This window comes from Bubalus bubalis, chromosome 5 (genome assembly GCF_019923935.1).
Source record: "Bubalus bubalis isolate 160015118507 breed Murrah chromosome 5, NDDB_SH_1, whole genome shotgun sequence".
Taxonomy (NCBI): domain Eukaryota; kingdom Metazoa; phylum Chordata; class Mammalia; order Artiodactyla; family Bovidae; genus Bubalus; species Bubalus bubalis.
The window spans coordinates 60,183,264-60,205,865 of NC_059161.1; the positions used below are offsets into that span (position 1 = coordinate 60,183,264).

General features: G+C 34.4%; 1 protein-coding gene across 6 annotated transcripts in view; it reads left to right on the forward strand.

Moving 5' to 3' along the window:
• The window catches only part of GPATCH2 (G-patch domain containing 2), a 190,468-nt gene that overhangs the window by 21,602 nt on the left and 146,264 nt on the right, over positions 1–22,602 (forward strand). For 5 of the 6 annotated variants that reach the window (XM_006076191.4, XM_025286090.3, XM_025286089.3 and 2 more), the window contains exons 4-5: positions 952–1,134; positions 1,599–1,678. In XM_006076191.4, coding sequence (XP_006076253.3) covers positions 952–1,134; positions 1,599–1,678 — 263 coding nt within the window. Of the gene's footprint in view, positions 1–951; positions 1,135–1,598; positions 1,679–1,805; positions 3,859–22,602 lie in introns of those variants that run through there. The other variant, XM_025286091.3, reaches the window with a different exon arrangement.

Below are 22,602 nucleotides of genomic sequence, written 5' to 3' on the forward strand. Positions count from 1 at the left end.
CAGTGTAGTTTCTCTGTGAACTCTGTGGTGTTGTCACTTTTCATTTAAAATCAACTTTTTCACAACTATTTCTTAATGAACTTAATCAGATTAATTTCATTTAGTCACATCTGTTCATGATTGTTTCCCCTTTTGCACTCCATACAAATCATGAAATTAAGCTAATTATATACCATTATCAGCTGCAAAGAACAGGTTCTACAAGTTTATACTTTGTAATTCCTGGCAGGAGATTAAGGCTTGTTTTTCCTTAATATGGAAAGAGTAGTAACTTAAATGGATTTTCCTACAGTTTTTGCCAAAGAATTAACCAGTGTATTTTTGTCTTCACATTTTTAAACTGGTTCTGAAACATAATGTTTTATGTTCTTGTTGATGGAAATTCTTATTATAATGTTAAAGAAATGTTTAAGTGAAATTGTCATACAGATTAAAAAGTCTTCTTTATAGATTATATAGATGATTGCCAGATGAAATACAGGATCCTCAGTTAAATTTGAATTTTAGATGAGTAATTACTTTTCAGTATAAGTATGCCCCGTTTTGTATTTCGGCTTTTTTCCTTTGGCTCAGTGGTAAAGAATCTGTCTGCCAATCTGCCTGCCAGTCGAGACATGAGAGTCTGATTCCTGGGTCAGGAAGATCCCCTTGGAGGAAGGCCAGGAAACCCACTCCAGTATTCTTGCCTGGAGAACCCTATGGACAGAGGAGCTTGGCAGGCTACAGTCCATGGGGTACAAAGACTCAGACATGACTCATTGACTGAGCACATTTTATATTTGGACATATATTAAAAATTTATGAAACCACTATACATTTGTAGTAAAAATGAGTCATTTATCTGAAATTCTGGTTTAATTACCATCTTTTATTTTTTAAATCTAAATCTGACAACTCTGTTTCTTGGGATGATAAAACTGAATCTTTGGGGGATTTCTTGTATTTGCACAGGTGATGATGAGCAGAGCGACTGGTTCTACGAAAAGGAATCAGGGGGAGCTTGTGGCATCGCTGGAGTCATTCCATGGTGGGAAAAGGAAGATCCTACTGATCTAGACAAAAATTTACCTGATCCTGTCTTTGAAAGTATCCTAACGGGTTCTTTCCCCCTTATGTCACATCCGGGAAGAAGAGGTCAGTAGCACTGCCTGACTGGTGGAGAAGAGGGGATCTGTAGTCAGCTAGGAATAGTCATGACAGAGGAGATGCTAAATAGAAGTGAAAGACTAGACACAAGATGCTTTGAAGAAACATGGTGACCAGTAATTCAGCTCCCATACTTCTCTGCTTTTATTAAGAAGGTTAACTTGCTTTCTTGCTAGGCCCGTGGTAAAAATGTTGAAATGATAGATAAATTGAGAGGAAAGAGAAGCCCTGGATAATACTCTGACAGTTAAGTAATTGATCGTCATGTGCCGGCTGCCTTAGAACCCTACTAAGCATTGCTTTGGATCTTTTAAGTGTGAATTTCACCTTTTCCTCACTACTGTTCAATATATTTCTCCCTCCAACTGACTCTGATTTCTGAATTGATAGGATCTTATTCTCTGCTCCAATGATCATAGACTCTCCTTCAACTGAGAACTTTGATTTTCCAGGTTTCCAAGCCAGACTGAGTCGCCTTCATGGAATGCCTTCCAAGAATATTAAAAAATCAGGAGGGACCCCACCTTCAATGGTAGGCATGCTTTCTTGTTTATTTGTCATGTTTGGAAATGTATCCATTTCTGTGGAATAAAAAGCCACATCCTCATCCTTTATTCGTATTCTAATGTTATACTTAAAAATAATCCATTTTTTTGTAGGCTACAAACTGGACCAGTGAGATTCCCCTATAAACCAAATCTTCTAATGCTAATAAATTAGTTACGTTTTGAACATCTGGGGAATGACTTTCGAGGGAACCTGGCTCCTGTCCTCTTCCCCTGGAGGAATATCACTGAAGTGAGAGCCTCTTTGATGAAAGCATGGGGCTGTTTTTGCTGGAGGACTGGTATTCTTCCTTTAGTCAGAAGTGAACCTGATGGGCGAGGCTCTTAGGGATCTAGGTTGGCCCAGGGTGGGTAGAAACTACTGTAAATTTTATATATTTTTCTCTTTTATGATTTTTTTTTACATTGAAACCATATATGTATCACTTGCTTTGCCAAATTGCTCACAAAAGCTAGAGAATTAAAAACTTCCAGATTTCACATCAGTATTCCTTAATGTTTATATTGTGACTGGATAAGAACTCATTTTTACATATCTGACTGTTGTAATTTAAAAACATAATGCATTAACGTTTATGGTTCATTTTTAGAAAAATCGTACATAGCCAACATTATTTAAAATATTTGAATTTTACTCAGGGTATTTTAATAAGGGCTAAGATGAGTCATAGGTAAGGTTGATAATCTACTAGAGTTTGTATTTTGTTCAACTTTGCTTTCTACTTGGATAATCTGCTCTGTATTGAAAACCCATTGTATTTTATAGAATAGTTTTTATTGTACTTGGAAAAAGTCATCTTTAGTTTTAAATTAGTCGCGGTGATACCTAATCTGTGCTAGTGGAATCATTTACTCTTACCTTTTAAACTATCTCCTCTGTCTGATACCTGAAACCAGTTAAAATGATCATTTTGGCTTAGACCATATTGAAATCATGTGAAAGCTGGTATTGCAACAAATACTGTATGACTGAATCATATTGTCATGTTTAAAAGTGAGACCTGCTTACACATCCTTAGAATGGAAAATGTGTGTGTCACTGTGAGTGTCAAAGATACTTGCTTGCGCTCATTTTTACCAAGCAGAAGGGAAAATGTAACATTTCTATTGATGATATAGATACTATGCTACATTCAGACCATTGAGTTCTTCAAAATGGTTCTATTGAAATGATTACTATTTTTATTAATTTCCAATAATTGATGAAAATTGTGATTCAATACATGTATTTTTATATTATTGTATAGATTCATTGTTAATTCAGCATTTAATGGCTAATTTAAATATGATCATTGGAAAAGAAACTTGAAGTTGACATTTTCTTTCCCTAAAGTTGTTATAGCCTGAAAGATTCCAGCAAATGTATCAAGCAGGAATATGTGACATCTTTTAGATTACTTGTCTAAACCGGAGAGATTAAAAGTGATAAAGTGCGACTTTGAGTCTCTTTACCTTTGCATATTTAAAGCGATATTTTAAAGGTACAATAATTTGGTATTTGGTCATTGTAAGTAACCATTTTTGTGCTATGTCTTTTGTAGTGAAACTTCGTGATTTTTTTTTTTTTCCTGAATTACACAAATGCTTTTATTTTATTTTGTATAATGACTGTCTTTTAGATCTGAATAAGTCACTTTAAAACCTTGGCCTATGAACTTTGCCTTACCAATCATGAATCTAGATGAATGCTCTCTAGTTCTTGGTTCAGTTTTACCTATTTTTATATTTGGTTCACTGCTTGCTTGAGCATAGCTGGGATTTGTAGCCCATTTTCTAGGCTTATTGCAATCTCACTGTGGTATTTTATAGAAGCTATTACAACTGATAGGCTAGCTTCATGGTATTGATGATACATGGCTTAACCATAGTAAAAGCTGCCTTTCGTCTCTCAATTGTAAAAAGGTGATTAAGTTTCACTTGATGGAGATATACTATATACGTGTGTTTATCATGAAACTAGTGCATTAGGCCATAAACTGTTTTTCTGGTCCGTGTTTTTTGTATTCAAAATTTTATTGAAGACAATGAGCTCCTTCCAGTTTTCTTTCTTTCAATTCTGAATTGTCCTTGTTTGGATTTTTAAGTACTGTAATCTTTTTTTTTTTTTTTTTCTCAATAAAATATCTGACTTGGGAAAGAAAGGTAAGAGTTCCAGTTTGTGCTGATATTTTTAAATTCCTGTGCTAAGTTTTCTTTTGTTGTTGTTGCTTGTACTGTCCATATTGCGTGTAACAATCTAGTGTTAAAAATCATAACCTTACAAAACAGTCATCTTTAAACGGTAGCTGTAACATCCAGTAGTAAGAAATGAAATTTGATTGCTTAGACTTTCACTTGGAAAGCCAGGTTGCCTTACAGAGAAATGAGTTTCCCGAGCAAAGCTAGACACATGTAGCTGCAAATCCATTAAATGGAATGGCAGCAAGGGGTTTCTTAAACAGATGGGTGATGACTACACAAATACAATGTTCTCTGAGAGAAATGACAGAAGGAGAATCTCTACTGAAATATTAATGTAAACATTTTTGGAGAAAAACTTCCAATCAGATTCTATTATTCACCATAGTAATGTTCTGTACACTTCACTGAATTAGTGAATGCTGAAGCACTGCTCCTCAGGTAAACCGCAGGGTAGGTTCCTGTGCACTTAGGTCGTGACATCATGCAACCGATACATAACCTTATGTGTACGTTTGTGTTTTAAAACACCTTACTTGATATATATTGTTGATCTGTTAACATTGAGCTCATGACCAACAGCCTTATAAGTCACGCCTGAGCATAGCTTACCTAATACATGTATTTTCTCCATAAGGTACATGCCTACCTTCCCGTGCTTAGGAACAGTAGACAGCATTGCTGCGGTATGGCTGGGGACCACTTAAGATAGGGGATCACCAAAAAAAGCACAAAAAGGTGGAAAATGTGCCCCTAAGTAAACCACAAAGACGACGCTTGTTGACAGAGTTAGAGCTGAAACAAGAAAGCAGATTGTTGCCTTACTTGACCTCAGTGGGGAATGCACTTGTGCCTCAGATGATTCACATTTTTTTCACTGCTTTACTCATGCCTCTGAATGACCATGAAAGCACTGTGTAAGCGTTGATTTAGGGGTGACAAATAAATTTTAGTGAATATGCACAGTTGCCTATGTAGGACCTATAATTAAATAGGAGTGAGCATTGACTCTAGCTGGTTTTGTAAAAGAGCAGAGTGGTACTGCCTAATATAAAGTGTACAGACTTTGAAGTCAGATGTTGGTAAATCCCCACCTGGGTTCTTCTTTTTGCTTGTAATTACAATTTGAATCTCATTGCCTCTTTCTGTTAAAGAGAGACAATGATTACTTTGCAGAAGTGTTATCAGGATTAAATGAGATTATGTTCCCATAAGGGGCCCAACACCATCTCTGTTACAGAGTATTTATGAAATAAATGATCATCACACTTATTAGATATATGAAGTACAGAAGCTCACGATGTAGAGAACATTTGTATCATAGGTTCAAGTACAAGATTTTAGACTTTAAAACTTACCTGTTCATATTTTAGATATAATATCCCTTCATATTTAATATTTAAAATGCTTTAGATTACAGCCTTTTTATGTTTCTTTTATACCTGATTCATATTTGAGCCAGTCTTTGTCTTTAATGTGGTCTGTGCAGAATGATTTTGAATGAATTTTAGATTGACAGACACTGCATTAAATCTTAAAACTCCACTGCAAACTAAAAAGATTGTTTTAAGCTTCTTTTCTCCATCCCCCCCTTCCTCCTACCACAATTATTAAGCTATTAATATTTATTTGCAGAAAGACCAGTACTGGTCAGGAGATTTTGGTCCAGAGTTATCTGATTCTTAAAAGTAATTTTGTCCATGTGCATGAAGGGAATCCAGACAAAGTCCTGAGAATTTAATGCTGAGAGGAATTAACTGTTGCTGTCTTCTGTTCAAATAAGGCACTAATTTGTTGAAGCCTAGCTCACCAGCCTCTTATATTCACCTCTTTTAGGAGAATTAAGCAAATAGTAATTCCAAGGAATACCCTGTGGCCATTATCCAAGAGATTCAGCTTGAGTCACTTGTATTTTCAGAATTTGTACATTAAGTATAATTCAGAATAATAATCTTGAGAATAATGATCCATCCCAGAATCAGTTTTGGGATACCACTGTACTTGCTAAGTGAATCTGATTAACTTGAGTTAAGCATAGCATTTAAGTTAGATAGCATGTGCTATCCCTAAGCATTATAATTAATCAGTGTGTTATGCAGGTGAGAGATCTTTATCTTCTTTTTTTGAAAAGGGATGGTCTTTCTACAATGTTACATTTATCTGAATTAGCATTCAAATTGAGTAGTCTGTTGAAAGATCAGAAAATAAATGGCTCCATTTAAAATACAGTACCCAATATCCAACATAAATATTACATAAAGAATTGTACATAAGGGTTCTATCTTAAGATTTTATAATTATTTCACTCTATTTTTCTGTATGGTTGTAAAGAGAAAAAGTGTGATGGTGGTGGTGTTATTCTGTCAAAATGAATCTGACTTTACTGACTTTATTTAATATACATTGATCAAGTTTAAATATTTGAAAAAATGTGAACATCAGTCCTTTACCTAAATTGTCATGCTATACAAGTAAGCATACTGTTTATAATCAACAATGTAGTAGCTTATATCTCTTCAGACACTTGAGTCAATTCATTCTGTAAGGGAAAAAGAATATTATATACTTTTTTCATTTATGAAGTCATAGACGACAGGATTTCATGAGTGGCATATTGATAATGTTACTGTAATGATTTACTCTATATGTCTTACTCAACTGTTGTTTTATTGTTTCTTAGGATACTAGAGTAGGAATATTTAGTCTGATTTATAGCCTTTTATAACGGGAGGGCCATTTTAAATGGACTTGGTTTAAATAAGGGAACTACATAAACTTTTCTTTTAGCCTAGTCTGAAATTTTATGATAGAAACAGACCTAAAATGATTTTTAAAAACATTCCCAGCATTTGTCCTCAACTGTAATTTGATCATGTGCTAGTTATGTATTTTTTTCCAATGGAATTTGATAACTAAATGCTTAATTATAATCTATGAATTGACACTCATTTGTATCTTTAAAGAATTTTTGGATACCTTGCAGAATATAAAAAGAATATATATTTAGAATTTTTATATTTTAAATATAAATTATATGTATATTCTAATCTTTCACTATGTATGATAATAATTTAGTTTTTATCTGATCTTGAAGATTTCACCCTAGAAACTGATTTTTTTTTCTTAGAATTTCTTTTGAGATAAAGTAGATTTTGTGTCATAGAAAAGTGAGTGCTTAATAGATGTATAACAAATATTTCTTTTACAGAAGACTTTTTAACAGTATCTCTTGTTTGAATTAAAATTCTCTATTTTGATGTGATTATTCACAACTTTATATTTCATGTCATGTAAATTTAATGTCCATAATTGGTATTTGAAAATACGAATTTAACAATTTTTATTCTCTTCCATTAATAGTAGTATTCATATTAGTATTGATATTTACTTTTATTATACTTTACTGGTATTTATATATATACATAAATTCAAATAATGCAGATATATAGTAATGCGTTCATTCATTCAACAAATACTTGAGTGCTTATTCTGTTCTCCATATTTAATCTTAAAATTCCTTTAGAAAAAATTGCATAAGCATATGTTCAGTCTTGGTATTTTACTGTTATCAAATGTGGCCACTTACACATTTTCCCCCCATATATTTAAAGTACGTATGCCTCCTTCTCCAACAACTTATTACTAGAATTGCCTTGACTTCGTATAATGTTTTTGGTTTGTGATGCCTCAGAAGCCTGGAACTCGGCAAAGCAAATGTTAGGAGTGAGTGCAAGCACTTAGGATGATGCTTACTATATGCCAGACATTTTCCCACATTCTATTTATTTATTGTAATTCATTTAATTCTAAGAAAATCCCTATAATGGGTTAATGTTTACAATTTACACATTTAACTTGTCCGTTAGTAAGCCAAATTTAATGCGGTCTGGAAGTTTATTCGTCATGTTACTAATAAATAAAAATAGATTATCTTCATTAAAAAAATCTTCCTTTCTAACAAAATCCTGTTGGAAGTGTGAGTTAGTTTGAAATCCTTGCAGTATTCCGTGCTATCTTGAATAGTGAGCGCAATCAAGGTGTGTGCCATAGTAAAAGTAATAATTGAGATGTTTTACTGCTTCCAGCAGACGAATCACTGGACCCACATCCTCTGTTCTGATCCTTCTCACTGTTTCTCTGGTAGTTTATGATACGTTCTTCTTGATCTTTTGCATCATCCATTTCAGGTCTACTTCCTTGCTCTTTGTTTCAGGTGGTTCTCCCTACTTGCCTTCCAAGGTTCCTCAGTATCTCTCCAGCCATAAACAGGGTGCCTAGTAGCTATTACATTTCTTCTTCAGTTCAGCTGTGATAATATGCTTTCTATTTCTCTTATTCCTTTCCTCCCTCTAATGGAGCTTGGCAAAATTCTGGGTAGACTTCACACAGGAGGAATATCTGCAAGTATGAGTTGGATCTCACTAACTCATTAGAGATGGAATTGGCAGACAGAAAAGTGTGGATGGGCAAGGTGTAAGTTTGAAACAGCATGGAATATTCAGGAAATTGACTCCAGAGTTGCTAAAGTACAAGTACTTGTGTTGAGTATGTCATAGACAGGATTTGGTTAGCAAGGTAGACAGGAGTTCGATCATTTCAGACTTTGTGGTCCATGGGAATGTGTGTGAACTGATGTAATCTCTGAGGAGTTAAGGCAGTCAGTTTTGTCCTGTTGCATGGGCAGTGGTGTAGAGTGTACATTGTCTGATTACAGGTTAAGACTGTATTAGGAGTCTAAAGCTGTCTGCCTGATTTCCTAGTAGGTGGGATCCACAGTAGCCTAAACCCTTTATTTTACCAGACTTGATATTCTAATTGACCTTTGGATAGTATCCATTCATTCAGCAAACATTTATGGAGCCTCTACTATATGCAAGATACTCTCCTAAGCCTTGGGTTTACACTGGTGAACAAGGCAGACAAGGTTTCCTGAAGCTTATATTTTAGTAAGTAAAAATAAACTTGATTGGGGAGGAGGATGAGTAAGTAAAAATGGCTGTGAAGAAAAAGATCCCCTGGAGAAGCAAATGGCAACCCACTCCAGTATTCTTGCCTGGGAAATCCTAGTGACAGAGGAGCCTGGTGGGCCACAGTCCATGGAGCTGCAAAGAGCTGGACATGACTTAGTGACTAAACAATAACAATGTAATAGTGAACCACAGGATGTGCAGGTGATTAGAGAGAATATGTTTCGCAGGCTGGAGTAAATGCTCAGTTCAGTCACTCATTCGGGTCTGACTCTGCGACCCCATGGACTGCAGCACACCAGGCTTCCCTGTCCATTACCAACTCCTGGAGCTTGCTCAAACTCATGTCCATTGAGTGAATCTACAGTCTTGATCAATGAGTGCCTTTCTTCTCGTTGCTTTTATTAACAATATGGAAAAAGAAACGGGATTCTCAGACTTGTTCATTCAGGAAGTTCGGTTATATCCTGGACATCTCTCCTGATTCCAGTCCAGATTGACCATTGGTTTTAAATGTCACTGAAGGTGGGCCTGCAGCTAGCAAAAGGACACTTTTATTTATAAAGTACAGTATTAATTCTGATGCTTTTGAATATTTGTTTTGTTTTTTTATTTAAAAGTTTGCAAGTGTCAAATATTTATATAGCATTCTGGTCTTCCTGTTTAGATTAAATCATAATGTTTGGATATGTAATATTTTAATATTATATAGTCATTCTGCTTTTATGGCTACTTGAATATTGTGCAGGGCAACTAGTCTTTTTATTATATTTCTAAAGATCATGAAATGCCGTGCTTTCTTCTTTTCATTTTCTTTACTTTGGTGCTTGCATACAAATTCAGTTTCAGGTCATTCACATTTATTAATAAAGAAATGGCTTATCTTAAGATTGATTTTTTTTTTTTTTTTTTTTTAGGAAATTATCTTGGACTTTTAATGATTCTTCTTAAAAGTATTGGATTGAAAACACTTAAGATTTTTTTTAAATACTTCTTTTAAGATGTTGCTTAACACTTAAAATTTTTTTCTTCTCTTTTGTATCCTAAAAAGCTTTGCAATATGTTGTAAAGTGCTCTTTTAAGAAGTTAAAACTGCTGATTGGTAACTATTGGACTCTATAAATGAAGATTAAGAACCCATTTCCTTGTTGCTCCTTTTTTTTTTTAAATGTATGGCCTGATTTTTATTGAGAAAAATCTTGCACTAAGATACGTGCATAGGTAATAAAAATGTATAGTTTACAGAATAACCAAAAGTCAAACCTAATTCTCAACAGCTGCCTTCAGAAACAGAACTTTCTAATTCCTCTGTGTATCTCAAACTTCTAATATTAAAGATTTCCACATGCATATGTATTCCTAAACAATATGTCAGTTTTAGTTCTTTATGTAAGTTGCATCACATTGATTGTCCTTTTGTGAGATATATATTTTTTAGTGATGAATAGTTGATTTAGAGTATTAGTTTCATGTGTACAGCAAAGCAATTCAATTATATGTGTACATTTTTAAAGGTTATTTTCCATTATAGGTAATTACAAGATACTTAATGTAGTTTTCTCTGCTATACAATCAATCCTTGTTTCTTATCTATTTTATGTATGGTATTTTGTATCTGTTAATTCTGTACTCTCAATTTATCTCCACCACCTCCCTTTTCCCTTTAGTAAACCATAAGTTGGTTTTCTGTGTCTGTTTTTGTATAGAGATTCATTTACATTATTTTTTACATTCCATTCCTTGTTGCTCTTTAAAATTGTGACATTGTCAAGAGTTTCCAATTTTTTTCTTGCTTTCCTTTTTTTTGAATCAAAATCAAGGAAACAGAAATGCTGCAAACACTTCACTTTCTTCAAAGCTTCTACTCTGGTTTTCTGCCTTTTATGTTGCTGATAGAATTATTTTGATGGTCTATAAAACTCAGTTTTCTAATTTGCCTTCAGATATGTCAAGTATCTAATAGCAGAAAAGTTCAAAATCAATGATGGGTAGAACACTTCCAAATAGTATTTAACAAGTGCTTTCTATATTGAAGTCACCTGCAAATCCTCCAACTGAAGGTCAATTTGAACAACTGAGAATTCACTCAGAAGTCTTAGAAATAAAAGGTGTCCCTATGCTATAGTTAGCCAATGATAACCAGATATTTTTTACATGTCATCCAGTCTCGTTTGGATTCTGACAAACAAGAGATACATGCCAACAGGTATATATACTTTAAGCCAATAAAACTTGTAAAATTTTTGTTGCTGTTAAATCACGAGTGTCTAAAATATTTACCAGTACCTTAATAGAGGAATAAACTAAAAGTTTAATGATGTCTTTGTATACCAAGAAGTGATGACTTATGCCACTCACAGTATAGCATCTTCCTCTTAGAACTTCATATTTAAACCTGATCTTTGTTTATAACAGTTCACCATCATAGTAATATTCAATGGCATGTCTTGGCCTTCTTGAAGTCTTTCAGATGTGTATAGATTTTGAAGTATGTAGTATAGATTTTAAAGTGTATAGATCCCTGGGTTGGGAAGATCCCCTGGAGGAGGGCATGGCAGCCCACTCCAGTATTCTTGCCTGGAGAATCCCCATGGACAGAGGTGCCTGGCAGATTGCAGTCCATGGGGTCGCAAAGGGTCGGACACAACAGAGTAACTAAGCACAGCACACAGCAGCAGACTAGAAATGTGTCTTTTAAAACTACATAATCCCGAAAATAAAATTATTACTTAGATTTTATGTCATCCCTTTTAATTTACATATATCTTTGATACATTCTTCTAAGTTTTTGATCCACAAGAATGTTTTAAAGAAGTATAAGATATCATTTATTGGATGAAAAAATAAGTGTATGTTACCTCTGACTCAGAAACTTGATGTCTTGCTTAATTGTGTTTTCAGCCATAGACTTCTTCATTCAGTTCTATGCACATGTAATGAAGGCATGTGGTGTCTTCACTGTGCGGAAATAAGATATGTCTTTGTCCCCCAGTAGCTTGCAGTTTGGTTGGTGAAAATTAATTGGGACATGGAGAGAGAGAGAAGAGAGACCTATTTGCTATGGGACGCACTGATCCTGTTATTTTTCGTTCTTCAATTGCACTGCTCCTAAGTTGTTTTTCATTGTTCAATTAATATTTTTAGTTTTATGTGTTATCTTTGTTTTCCTCCACTCTTTCCACATCTAGACATGTCTGTATCTCACTCCTTTCCTTATCTATATTTTTAGCGCTTTCGAGTTTTCACTTATCAGTGCCCTATTGTAGTTACTCATAAGCTTACATTTTGATAGTACCTTAGTCTCCTTGCTGGTCTTTCTTCCAGTTTTCCTCCCTCTAATCCATATGACATGTGACTCCATGTGAACATTTTAAAACATGGCTAGACCCTAGCCAAAAAAATAGTTTTTACCCCCTTTATCATCAAAGTCAGGTTTGTTCCTTCTGACTTTCCCTGCTCACCTATGACCTATAGATAACACTTCACTCTTTTCCAGATGGTACTAGGTCATCACATCCCTACCTCTCCCTCAACCTACCCTTACTCAGCCATGTTCATTCTTTCTATACTGTTGCTCACAATAGTGCACCTGTCTTCCTTCTGTTAGATTCATGTTCTGCAAGGAATAGTTCGGGCTCGATTCCTTTTCTTCAAAACCTTCTCCAACTCATCACACTTCAAAGATCACTCCATCTTCTGAAACGCCATTCTTTCATTCATTCACGGGTGACCTTTATGTTTTACACTGTTACTCATCTTCACAGGGCTTCCCTGGTGACTCATTGGTAAAAAATCTGCCTGCCAATATAGGAGATGCAGGAGGCACAGATTGTATTCTTGCCTGGAAAATTCCATGGCTACAGTTCGTGAGGTCGCAGAGTCGGGCAAGATTTTGCAGCTAAACAATTCATCTTATGTTTGCATTGTATCCCAAGCACATAGCACCCCAGTGACAGGAGTCCAGCTCCTAGCCCACACCATGCGCTTAATAATATTTTAAATGTTGATAGGGTCTACTGGGTATTTCCTTATACTTTTTAGGGAGTTTTCCACCACTACAACCTTTTGTCCAATTGCTAGTACAACCTTAAGTAACATCTTTTCCTACCAATGTTAGTATCTAAGTTCTTCGTTTTTTTTTTATTTTTTAAAAAATATTGGCCATGCCGCACAGCTTTTGAGATCTTAGTTCCCAGGCTGGGGATTGAATTCAGGCCCTTGGCAGGGAAAGCACCCTGCCCTCACCACTGGACCTCCAGGGACTCCTTCATTGTTTTTAATTTGTCCTTTTATGCACTTCATGATGTGATGCAGGTAAGATTCCATCTGACAGGGCACTAAAAAGCTGCTTGGATGCCCCGTGTACAGATGCTCAGCTTTTGGTTGGGAGATCCTTAAATGTTGTTATCCATAGTGATTTCCTTTGGATGTGCTGTGCTCATTCATTCAGTCATATCTGACTCTTTGAAGCCCTCTGGACTGTAGCCCACCAAGCTTCTCTGTCCATGCATTGCAGGCAGATTCTTTACCACTGAACCACCTGTGAAGCCCAATAATTTCCTAATAAGTAATCTCCTGTCTCAAGCAGGGTAGGATGTCGGGGGCTGGGGAGTTGGGTGGGCTCGTGTTTGACTCCACTCACCAGCATTCTGATTACAAAGCAGAACCCCGGGCACTTTGTCTGCAGACTTTCACTGAATTCTCTTAATTCTATTAAAAATATGTCAGTGGCCCTTTCTTTCACATCATCTTACCATACATTTTGTGCTTCAATTGGGATCTAGGGAAGGGGTGGTGGGGTGGTAAAGTTCTGTGACTGATTGGCCAAGGATTGGGACCAAGAATCAACTTTAAAAAGTAGGTTTTTGAGCAATTCCCTATTTAAGAGATATCTGGAGCCTCCAATTTCTGAAACTTTCTGGAACCTGTTGCTTCAGTCCATTTACTTTTTTGCCACCCGCTCCCTACCCCATTGCTGGAGAATGTTGAGTGGTCAGCTGCACGATCGTTTTGTTTTCTTCTTCTGTGATTTTGTGAACATAGATTGCCTGGTGGTATCTTCTTTCCTGTCTCCTTTGTCCTTGTGAAGTTACACCTTTTTTATTCCATACTGTTGTTTTAGTGGGGCTTTGAGAGGGAGCTGAAATGTATGATTAGTGGGTGGGTTATGTTTATTGGTAAATGCTACCTAGTATTTTCTTTTGACTTTCTTTTTTTAATAGTAATAGATTCACAGGTTTTAAGAGACAAATATCACAAGAAGTGCCCTATATCCAATTCTTCCCATACCCATCTATACAAATACAGCATCAGTTAATCTGCACCATGATTTAAACTTTAAAAAAGTCTAAGAGATTATAAATTATACCTATTTTTACTCTTTTGTTTGGCTGCATTATGTTTCATTTTAGTATATTATTAAATAATTCTGCTTTTATTTTGTGTAACTAATATGAAAGGACAGAGATATTTGATTACTGTTAATTATATTAGCTAACATTTATTGAGTTTTTATTGCCAGGTGGTATTCCAATCTATGTATGTTAATTTATTTAATGTTCAAAAAAAGAAAAAAGCCTATTGAGATAAATATTCTCCTCTCCACTTTATCAGCCAAGAACAGGGGCAAATGGCTTAAATGACTTATTCAGGGTCACTGCTTGTAATTGTTAGTGTCAGAATTTAAACTCTGGCCCTGTGACCCACTCCTCAAAGACTTAGCCATCAAGCTATGCCTCTTCCCCTTCAAGGGTAAAGATATTTCCAGTTAATTTTTAATTTGTAAAAAATTGACAGGCCTAATGGCCCACTGAAATAATACATCTTAGTTATGTATAGTTTGGTCAATCTAGTGAATATATTGGGTACATAATTACTCTGTGTTTAGTTGATCAAGTTAAATCTACTGAATTGGATATATGTTGTATTTTTCAATGTAATAATTTTCATCATGTAACTATGCTGTCCATGTCTCTTATCATCTCTTCCAGTTTTTCCCCACAAGTGTTTTTCTCTCCTTTTCTTTGGTGCCTGTTGATTTAACTTACTAGGTCCTTGCTGACATTTATATCTTTTCTTTCTCATCATCAGTTAGGTTCTTCATATCCAAAAAGGTGAGTGACAGCAATAAATACTTAAATAGAATGGAATATTTTGTAAAGAGCATCTTTACAAACCCCAGCATCCTGTGATTTAAGTATTACTGTAATTTCATTGTATGGACTCAAGTGATTTTCCAAGAATTAGCTTCATCATGAAGGATCAGAGCCAGGTCTTCTGAACGCTGATCTTCTTACACATGAAAATGATCAGAAGTCACACTTTTTTCTGTATTTTTAGTTGGACCTGTAGTGATTTAGCTTTTTTTGAGTGTTAGCTTTTGATCCCATGGGACCTGACACTTAAATTTCTTGTCAGCTTGAAAAGGTAGTCTATTTCAAAATTTGATTGGGCTTCCCTGGTGGCTCAGCTGGTACAGAATCCGTCTGCAATACAGGAAACCTGGGTTTGATCCGTGTGTTGAGAAGATCCCCTGGAGAAAGGAACAGCTACACACTCCAGTATTCTGGCTTGTATAGAATTCCATGGGCTGTATAGTCCATGGGATCGCAAAGAGTCAGACACAGCTGCAAGACTTTGACTCATTCACTCACTTATTTTGAGGAAAGATTTATGAGTTTTTATTGTTAATTCTTAAGTTGTTGCAAATTATGTTCATGCAATGAATTTGGCATTAGCTTTCTTCATATTTATTAGCATCACAACTTTCCCCTAATCCTCCTTCCTCAGTTAGCATCTTAAAGTACTAGCACAGGTCTAATACAGTCTTTGGAATTGTCTGTTTATAGGAAAAACCAGTTAATCTGACTCCTTGATTGAACATCTTGTTTCTTCAGTAAATTGTTTCATATATATTACACTTTCTTCAGCAAATTGTACATATATGTTACTAACACATTTTAAACACCTAATTATATATATTGATCATATGATTGTTCTTGAAATGCCTTTACTTTCCATTGTAATGTTACTTAGAGGTGCTGGCTGTCTAGCTGACTGGATGAATTTTCTTTCCTCCTGTTTTTCTCACTATATAATTCTAAGTGTCGCAGTCTGGCACTGTGAAACCAAGGGCAAGGCAGACACTTTATATATGAAAAAAGGGCCTTTACAAACACATACATACATACATACACACATTTTCTTTTTAGATTATATTGTTTCTGGTAGGTGGTTCTTGATTTCATTTAGACACTTTGAGGACATACACTTGTTTTCATAACAGTCATCATAAACTTAAAGTGAATTAAGATATGAATATGCATGAAGAAATTAGATGTTCTAGCCATGAATATATGGCATCAGTGTGTCTAGAGTGAATTACAGACTTTACTCATTTCTGGACCATTTGTTTTATATATAGATTAAATATAGATAATTACTCATTTGACAGGTTACTTTATTACTTTGATGTATCTCAGAGTACCACGTGCAGTTATAGTGTGATTATTGTAATAATTTGGATTCACTAATAACCAAATGAACATTTCATTAAATTAAAATTTTAAAAGTGGAATTTGATTTTGTTTAAAGTCAGTTTACTTCCAGTAGTTACTTTGATTTCATAGCGGAATTATACTTTTTAATTGAAATTTTTAATTCTTTTTAAGCTCACATGTTAAATGTAAAAGTGTTTTGTTACTATTCTAAATTATAGTTAGAAACTTCTGTAGGTTAGTCATTTCATTTTCATTTTGTACCTCACTTGTATGAGAAAAAGATTGTGAATTCAGTTTAATTTGTTGGGGGCAAATGTGTACCAGATAATGTACTAAACTTAAAATTTCTTTTTACGTGTATAGAGCACTTAGCCAAATACCTAGCTCTCTAGATGTTTTAATAATTGTTTTCCTATATAACTCTAATACTTTGTCTCTCAATAGTATATGGTTTAGATGTATATTAAATGGTTAAACTGCTTAGAAATAATTTGCACACACATTCAGATTCATACCCAAGGGAATAAAATTAAAACATTCTAATCAAGTATAATGTTTTAATCCATATTTTTTTTGTTTTACTTCATTTTGTTTTTTTATTAGGGGACTCGTGTTGCTAGTTCAAAGTGATCTTTATATGTTCTTTTTGGTTCACACAGTTCTTTAGAAAAGCAGATCTATTCTGGCTGTGTAATGCGTTTTATTTAATTTTATAGTTTTTATGGTATCGTATATTAGAGATTGCCAAAAATATAGAAAAATTTTAGAGAACATTTTTGGATTTGATGGATTACCACTCTTGAAAGGGAAACAAAACACTAAATATTTCTAATCCCGCATTATTTACCGCATGGGTGGTTAAATGCTACTTTAAGCCTCATAAAATTAAAAGGGAGAAACCTGCCAACTGTAGCAGGAATTGGATTTAGGAAGAGTGGTACAGAGCCAAAATATTGCTACAGAATTAAATGTCAAAAATCTTCTTTAATAGTAGATATATAGTTCACAGTGCCTGGTTATGATTAATACATTTAATCTAAATCACTGAAAGTTGCACTCTCCTTTTCCATAAAATACAATAGGACACAAATCAGTTTTACTGTAGATGGATAACAATTGGAAAATAATGCATCTTCCCGCCCAATAAATTGTCAGTTATACCTTTTAACTAAAATCAATTCATCTTTCCAAAATTTATTGCAATTTCTAATAATAAATCTCCTCAAATGTTTATTCATTTGGTTTTTGATACATTTGTGCCACTTTTGCTATGGTCTAATGTTTTCTCTTTTGATTCATTGTAAATTAGAAAATCTATTTTGAGTCAGTTTTCTAGTTAAGAAGTTAAAATCTATAACCTAGCACCTTTTTCACTCTCCACTGTACATTTTAATACCCTTGAACTTGAACTTAAATGCAATCCAGTAATTCTTTTCAGAAAGAGATTAAAAGACTTTTCAGTCTTAACTTCTTGAGGAAAGGCCAGATTCATAAAAGAAGCACTTTGGCGATTATTAGATGATTGTTGTCATAGATCCATTTTTTGAATCAAAATGTGGGGAGAAAGAGACACACAGAGTAGCAGCATGATTCCATGTAAGTACCTGGTACAAAGAAGAGGGAATACTCGTTTGGATTAGGGTCATATTGGGAGCCTCCTTTTATTTTCCATTGATAGCAGTAACCCAAAAGGAAACGTAACAATCAACTATATTCTGTGTGTCTGACACAGAGGTCTTCCCTTCATTAATCTCCAGATTTACTTTTTAAATCTCTATGTATACATTTTCAGATTGTTCTTTTTTAATGTATCCTAAGTGTGAAACCAGATTGGTTTTTCACATTGTATTTTAGAATGTAGTTGTTCTTGTTTTTTAATTTAGTACATGATGCATGAGCATTTCCCATTCTTTATACTCTTCATATTATCATTAGACTTAAAGTAGATGTTCAGATACTAGATGGTGAACACTGATTTTTGTCATTTTAATTGTGTACCTTTCTTTATTTATTTCACAGTGAAGTCAGATTGGTATCCCCCCTTTCTTTTCCACCTGCACCTTTACTGTGCTATTACATAAAATTTTAAAAATGAAAGTGAGAATCAGTTTTCTTTCCCACAAATCTACGAAAATGTGCTTGCAGTCAGCATGTTCTGAGGCTTGATGTTAAGTTGACACTTTTTATATCAGTTAGAATTCTAGAATATATTTTTGAAGGTGATACTATTAGGAATGGAAGTGACATTAATTTGAATCAAACCTGTAACTCACTGGCAAATTTGTATCATCACTAATATATAAGATGTCATATGACTAATTTAGCAGGTAAAAAAATGTAATCTGTATAGCCAGAATAGCTGAAATAGCATTCATTAATTGAGCTAACTGGTAAAGAAAACACATGCTTTCTAAGGCAAAGATCAGACATGAATTACAGGTTTTGTTCATCTAAAAATAGTGCTGCTTTTTTTTTTTAATCTGTGAACTTATTAATTTTTTGATATATGGATTCTTTAATGTAAAGTGTGTTAGTCATTGGTACTTACCAAATTAATTTCTATATTAACAAATTAGAAGTTTTAATAAATTTAGCTAGCTGTGAAAACCTTAAAAGTAATCTCTGACTTATGTGTACCTTCTAATTTGATTTTCACATCACATTAGATATGAAAGTAAATCAAATAATGCTCTTTTACATAAAAAAAGATCAGCTGAAACACTTATGCTTCTCTTTTAAATACCAATAATAGGTTTTAGTGGTATTCCTCTGGTGGTTTCATAAACATTGGCTAATAATACAGAGTCAATATATTGCTTAAGTGTTAATAGTTTTTTTCTATTACTCTCATTAATGAAGATTTTAACAATAACTATAAGATTGCAGTTGTTACCTTTGCATGGTAGCATTCAGTTTTGCAAAGGGTAACAGCATTTTTTTTTTTTTTTTTTCAAAAAAGGAAGTTAAGATTCTGAAGAGAAAAGTAACTGACTTAACTAATAAGCAGATCAGGGTCAATAGTCTAATTCTTGGTCTAGAATCCTCTTCTGTTTTCCCCACCAGCCTCTCCATAGCCTTTCTAGTTGAATGTGAATTCATCCTGGAGACTGAAGTTTTTAACATTTTTAACCATAGTTTTTGGAATTGCCAGGTAAACTTCCCCATTTTCAAGCAAAATGTATGTTTTTAAAAAGGTGAATTAGTAATTATTTTTCTCCAATTCTCTAGTTCAGTGTCTTTGACCATTGATGTATCCTAACTAGTCTCCTTATTTAGTCTTTCCTTCTCTACTTACTTTCTTGCCATCATCAACTTTCCTCAATTTCTAACGTGATCTCTGTGCCCCATTTGACTTCTAACATTAAACCTACTAGTGTACCAAAAGTGTGTAAATTCCTTTTCTTCTTGTTCGAGGTCTTTGCCATCAGGACTTCCGCTGTCTTCACATCTTCACATCCTAACTCCCCCTCAGTTGATGGATTCTAAATAAGTCTTGAACTTTCCAACATCTGTCAATTGGCTCCTGCTGTTTTTACCATTTGAAATATCACCCTTTTCATGTCAGTCTGGGGAAATCTTGCCCATTCATCAAAATACATTTTCATTCAAATCTTACCTGTAAACTTCCCTGCCAGGAGGCATCTCTCCTCTCATGCAGTCCCCACTGCCGTCACTTTATCAGTCAGAGAACCGTGTGTTAGCCCCTACTGATACAGGGCAAGCCAAAAGCACAGAACCAGAAATCAGAATACCTTCTCTCAGATTTACTGGCTATATGACCTCGGAGAAAACACTTTTGAGCTTCAGTTTCCTCATCCCTAAATAGGGATAATAAAAGATAACATGAAATAAGATATGTCATAGGACTTTGTGAGCTGTAAAGACACTATTATTACACATTAACTTCAGGAGTCCAAATTCAAATGCCTTCAGGGGCCAGCAGATAATATATACATATATGTGGGAAGTGACTTGGTGTCAGGGAGACAGCTACACACTAACTAAAGATATTCAGATTCTAAAACATTTTAAGATTTGATAGCCAACAAAGGAAAAAAACCAAAACACCGCACTTGATACTGGCCGTGGGACTACCATAGGGAATAAAACACTTAACCGTTTATTCTTGTGTCTTTGATGGCATGCCCGAATCTTTAATTGAAGAAAATGTAGTTCATACAAATGAATGCCACTTATTTTGACTATATTTAAAATCAAAATCATTATTGAGTTGAAGAATAGAAAGGTATTGAGATTTTCTATGTACCAATTCCCTGAAATCCAATATAATGAACAACACAATGTCCCTACTCTCAAGGGTCCTATAGGTATTTGCGTGTACACAGAGAAAAGTTCCACTACAGAGACTTAAACCAGTTGCACTATTGAGACCAGAAAAAAAGAGAATAGTTGCTTTTACTAGTGGTTATCAAAAGGGTATTTGAGCTGTGACTTTGATCAGGTCTTTCCACAAAAAATAGGAAAGGTAGCGTTATATAGTAGCATGGTTAGGAGATTTGGAGTTAGAGCTCTGTTTGACTCACTGTTACACAGTCTTAGGCAAAGTTACTTTGATCACTTACTTCCCTCCATCTTTTACTTACTTTCCTTTATGTGACCTTTTCCCTTTCCTTTATAGCACCTAACTTAATCTGAAAAAAATTTTTTTCTTATCTTCTGTCTCCAGCTGCTAGAATTTATGCTTCTAGGGCCTGGGACTCTTGTCTGTCTTGTTGACCTCTCTCTTTTGAATCCAGAACAATGTTTGACACGTTGTAGGAGCTCAGTTTATTAGTGAGAGTACTGAATGAATGAACGTGGGCTTCTTGTGAGGATCAACATAGATTTGTTTGTAGGTATCCCTTTTGCAGAAACTTAGGTCATCCAATTCTAAGTCTAGTAATTTAGGTCAGCAAACCAAAGATGAAGAGTTGTAAAAATGCCTTGCTGTTTAAGAAATACTGAGTTCTCAGCTGTGTGTTAAATTTAAGGTACATGGGTAGTAATGTCAGGACTTCTGACAATACAAAGACCATGAAACTAATTTTGATCATACTTCTTCAAGCCGAAACATTCTCTTCCTCTCCAATTTTTTTAGTTTTATAAATGTATGAATTAGGCATTAATATTAATATATAATTTTTTAGATTTTAAAAGTCTACCAGATTCTTAGCATTTCTTCTTACATAGTCTTAAATTTTCCTTGCAAGATCCTTTTCTTCAGGTATGTTCTTAGAAGGTATCTCAGTGTCTATCACTGGTAAATTTGCTGCAACTGGATTCATTTCACTTTTGTTTATGAACAGTAGTTTTTCTGCATATAGAAATCTGGGTTAAATCATTTTTCTCAGCACTTGGAAGGTACTCTATGACTGGCTCCTGGCATTTGTTGTTGCTGTTAAGCAACCTATTGTCAGACTCACATTAGACAATGTGGTTTTGGCAGTCCCCCGCTACCCCTCCTCCCCACTCTGGCTGATTTTTTTTTTTTTTTGTCTTTGATATTCTGTAGTTTCACATTATGCACAGATGTGAATTTACTGACCCCACTTTTATATTGTCTTTCTTGCAACTAGTAATTTCTGTCTTTAACCAGCTTTTTAAAAATTTCAGCCCTTATCTAAATGTTCTCTTTTGTTTATTATGCGTCTTCTATTTCTCTAGGACTCCAGATAGATGTGTGTTGCACTTTCTCATTTTACTCTCAATATCTCATAACCCTTTTCTCCTAGTTTCCATTCCATTGTTTTTCTGTCCCACACTGTAGGTAATTCCTTCAGCCTTGTCTTAGAGGTAACTGTAACTCATCGACTGTTTAATTAATCTGTGCTGTTAATGGGGGAATGGGAGTAGTCTAAATACAGTGACTATTTATGAGACATTAGTAGTCTTTCATTTACCCATGTTTTACTGCATCCTATCCAAGGAGTTTAGTCTCAAAATTTCTAATTTCTATTGCTTTTATAATAAAGTTATCCATATATGGCATTCTTACAGTGATTGGTGTATTTCAGTAGTTTATTTCTGTTGTAGTATAAACTCTACAATCTCTAGGTGTACCTGTTAATTGTAGTTAAGTATATTTTATATGCAAATGTTAGTTGAGAATAAGGCTGAATAAGTAAACAAGGCAATTATTTAAATCATTAAAGTTTTCTATGTTTAATAATTTGTTGACTGGTTATATACTGTGAATTGTTTACATTCTGCCACTTTCTTCTAGTCTTTGATAGGACATGATATAAT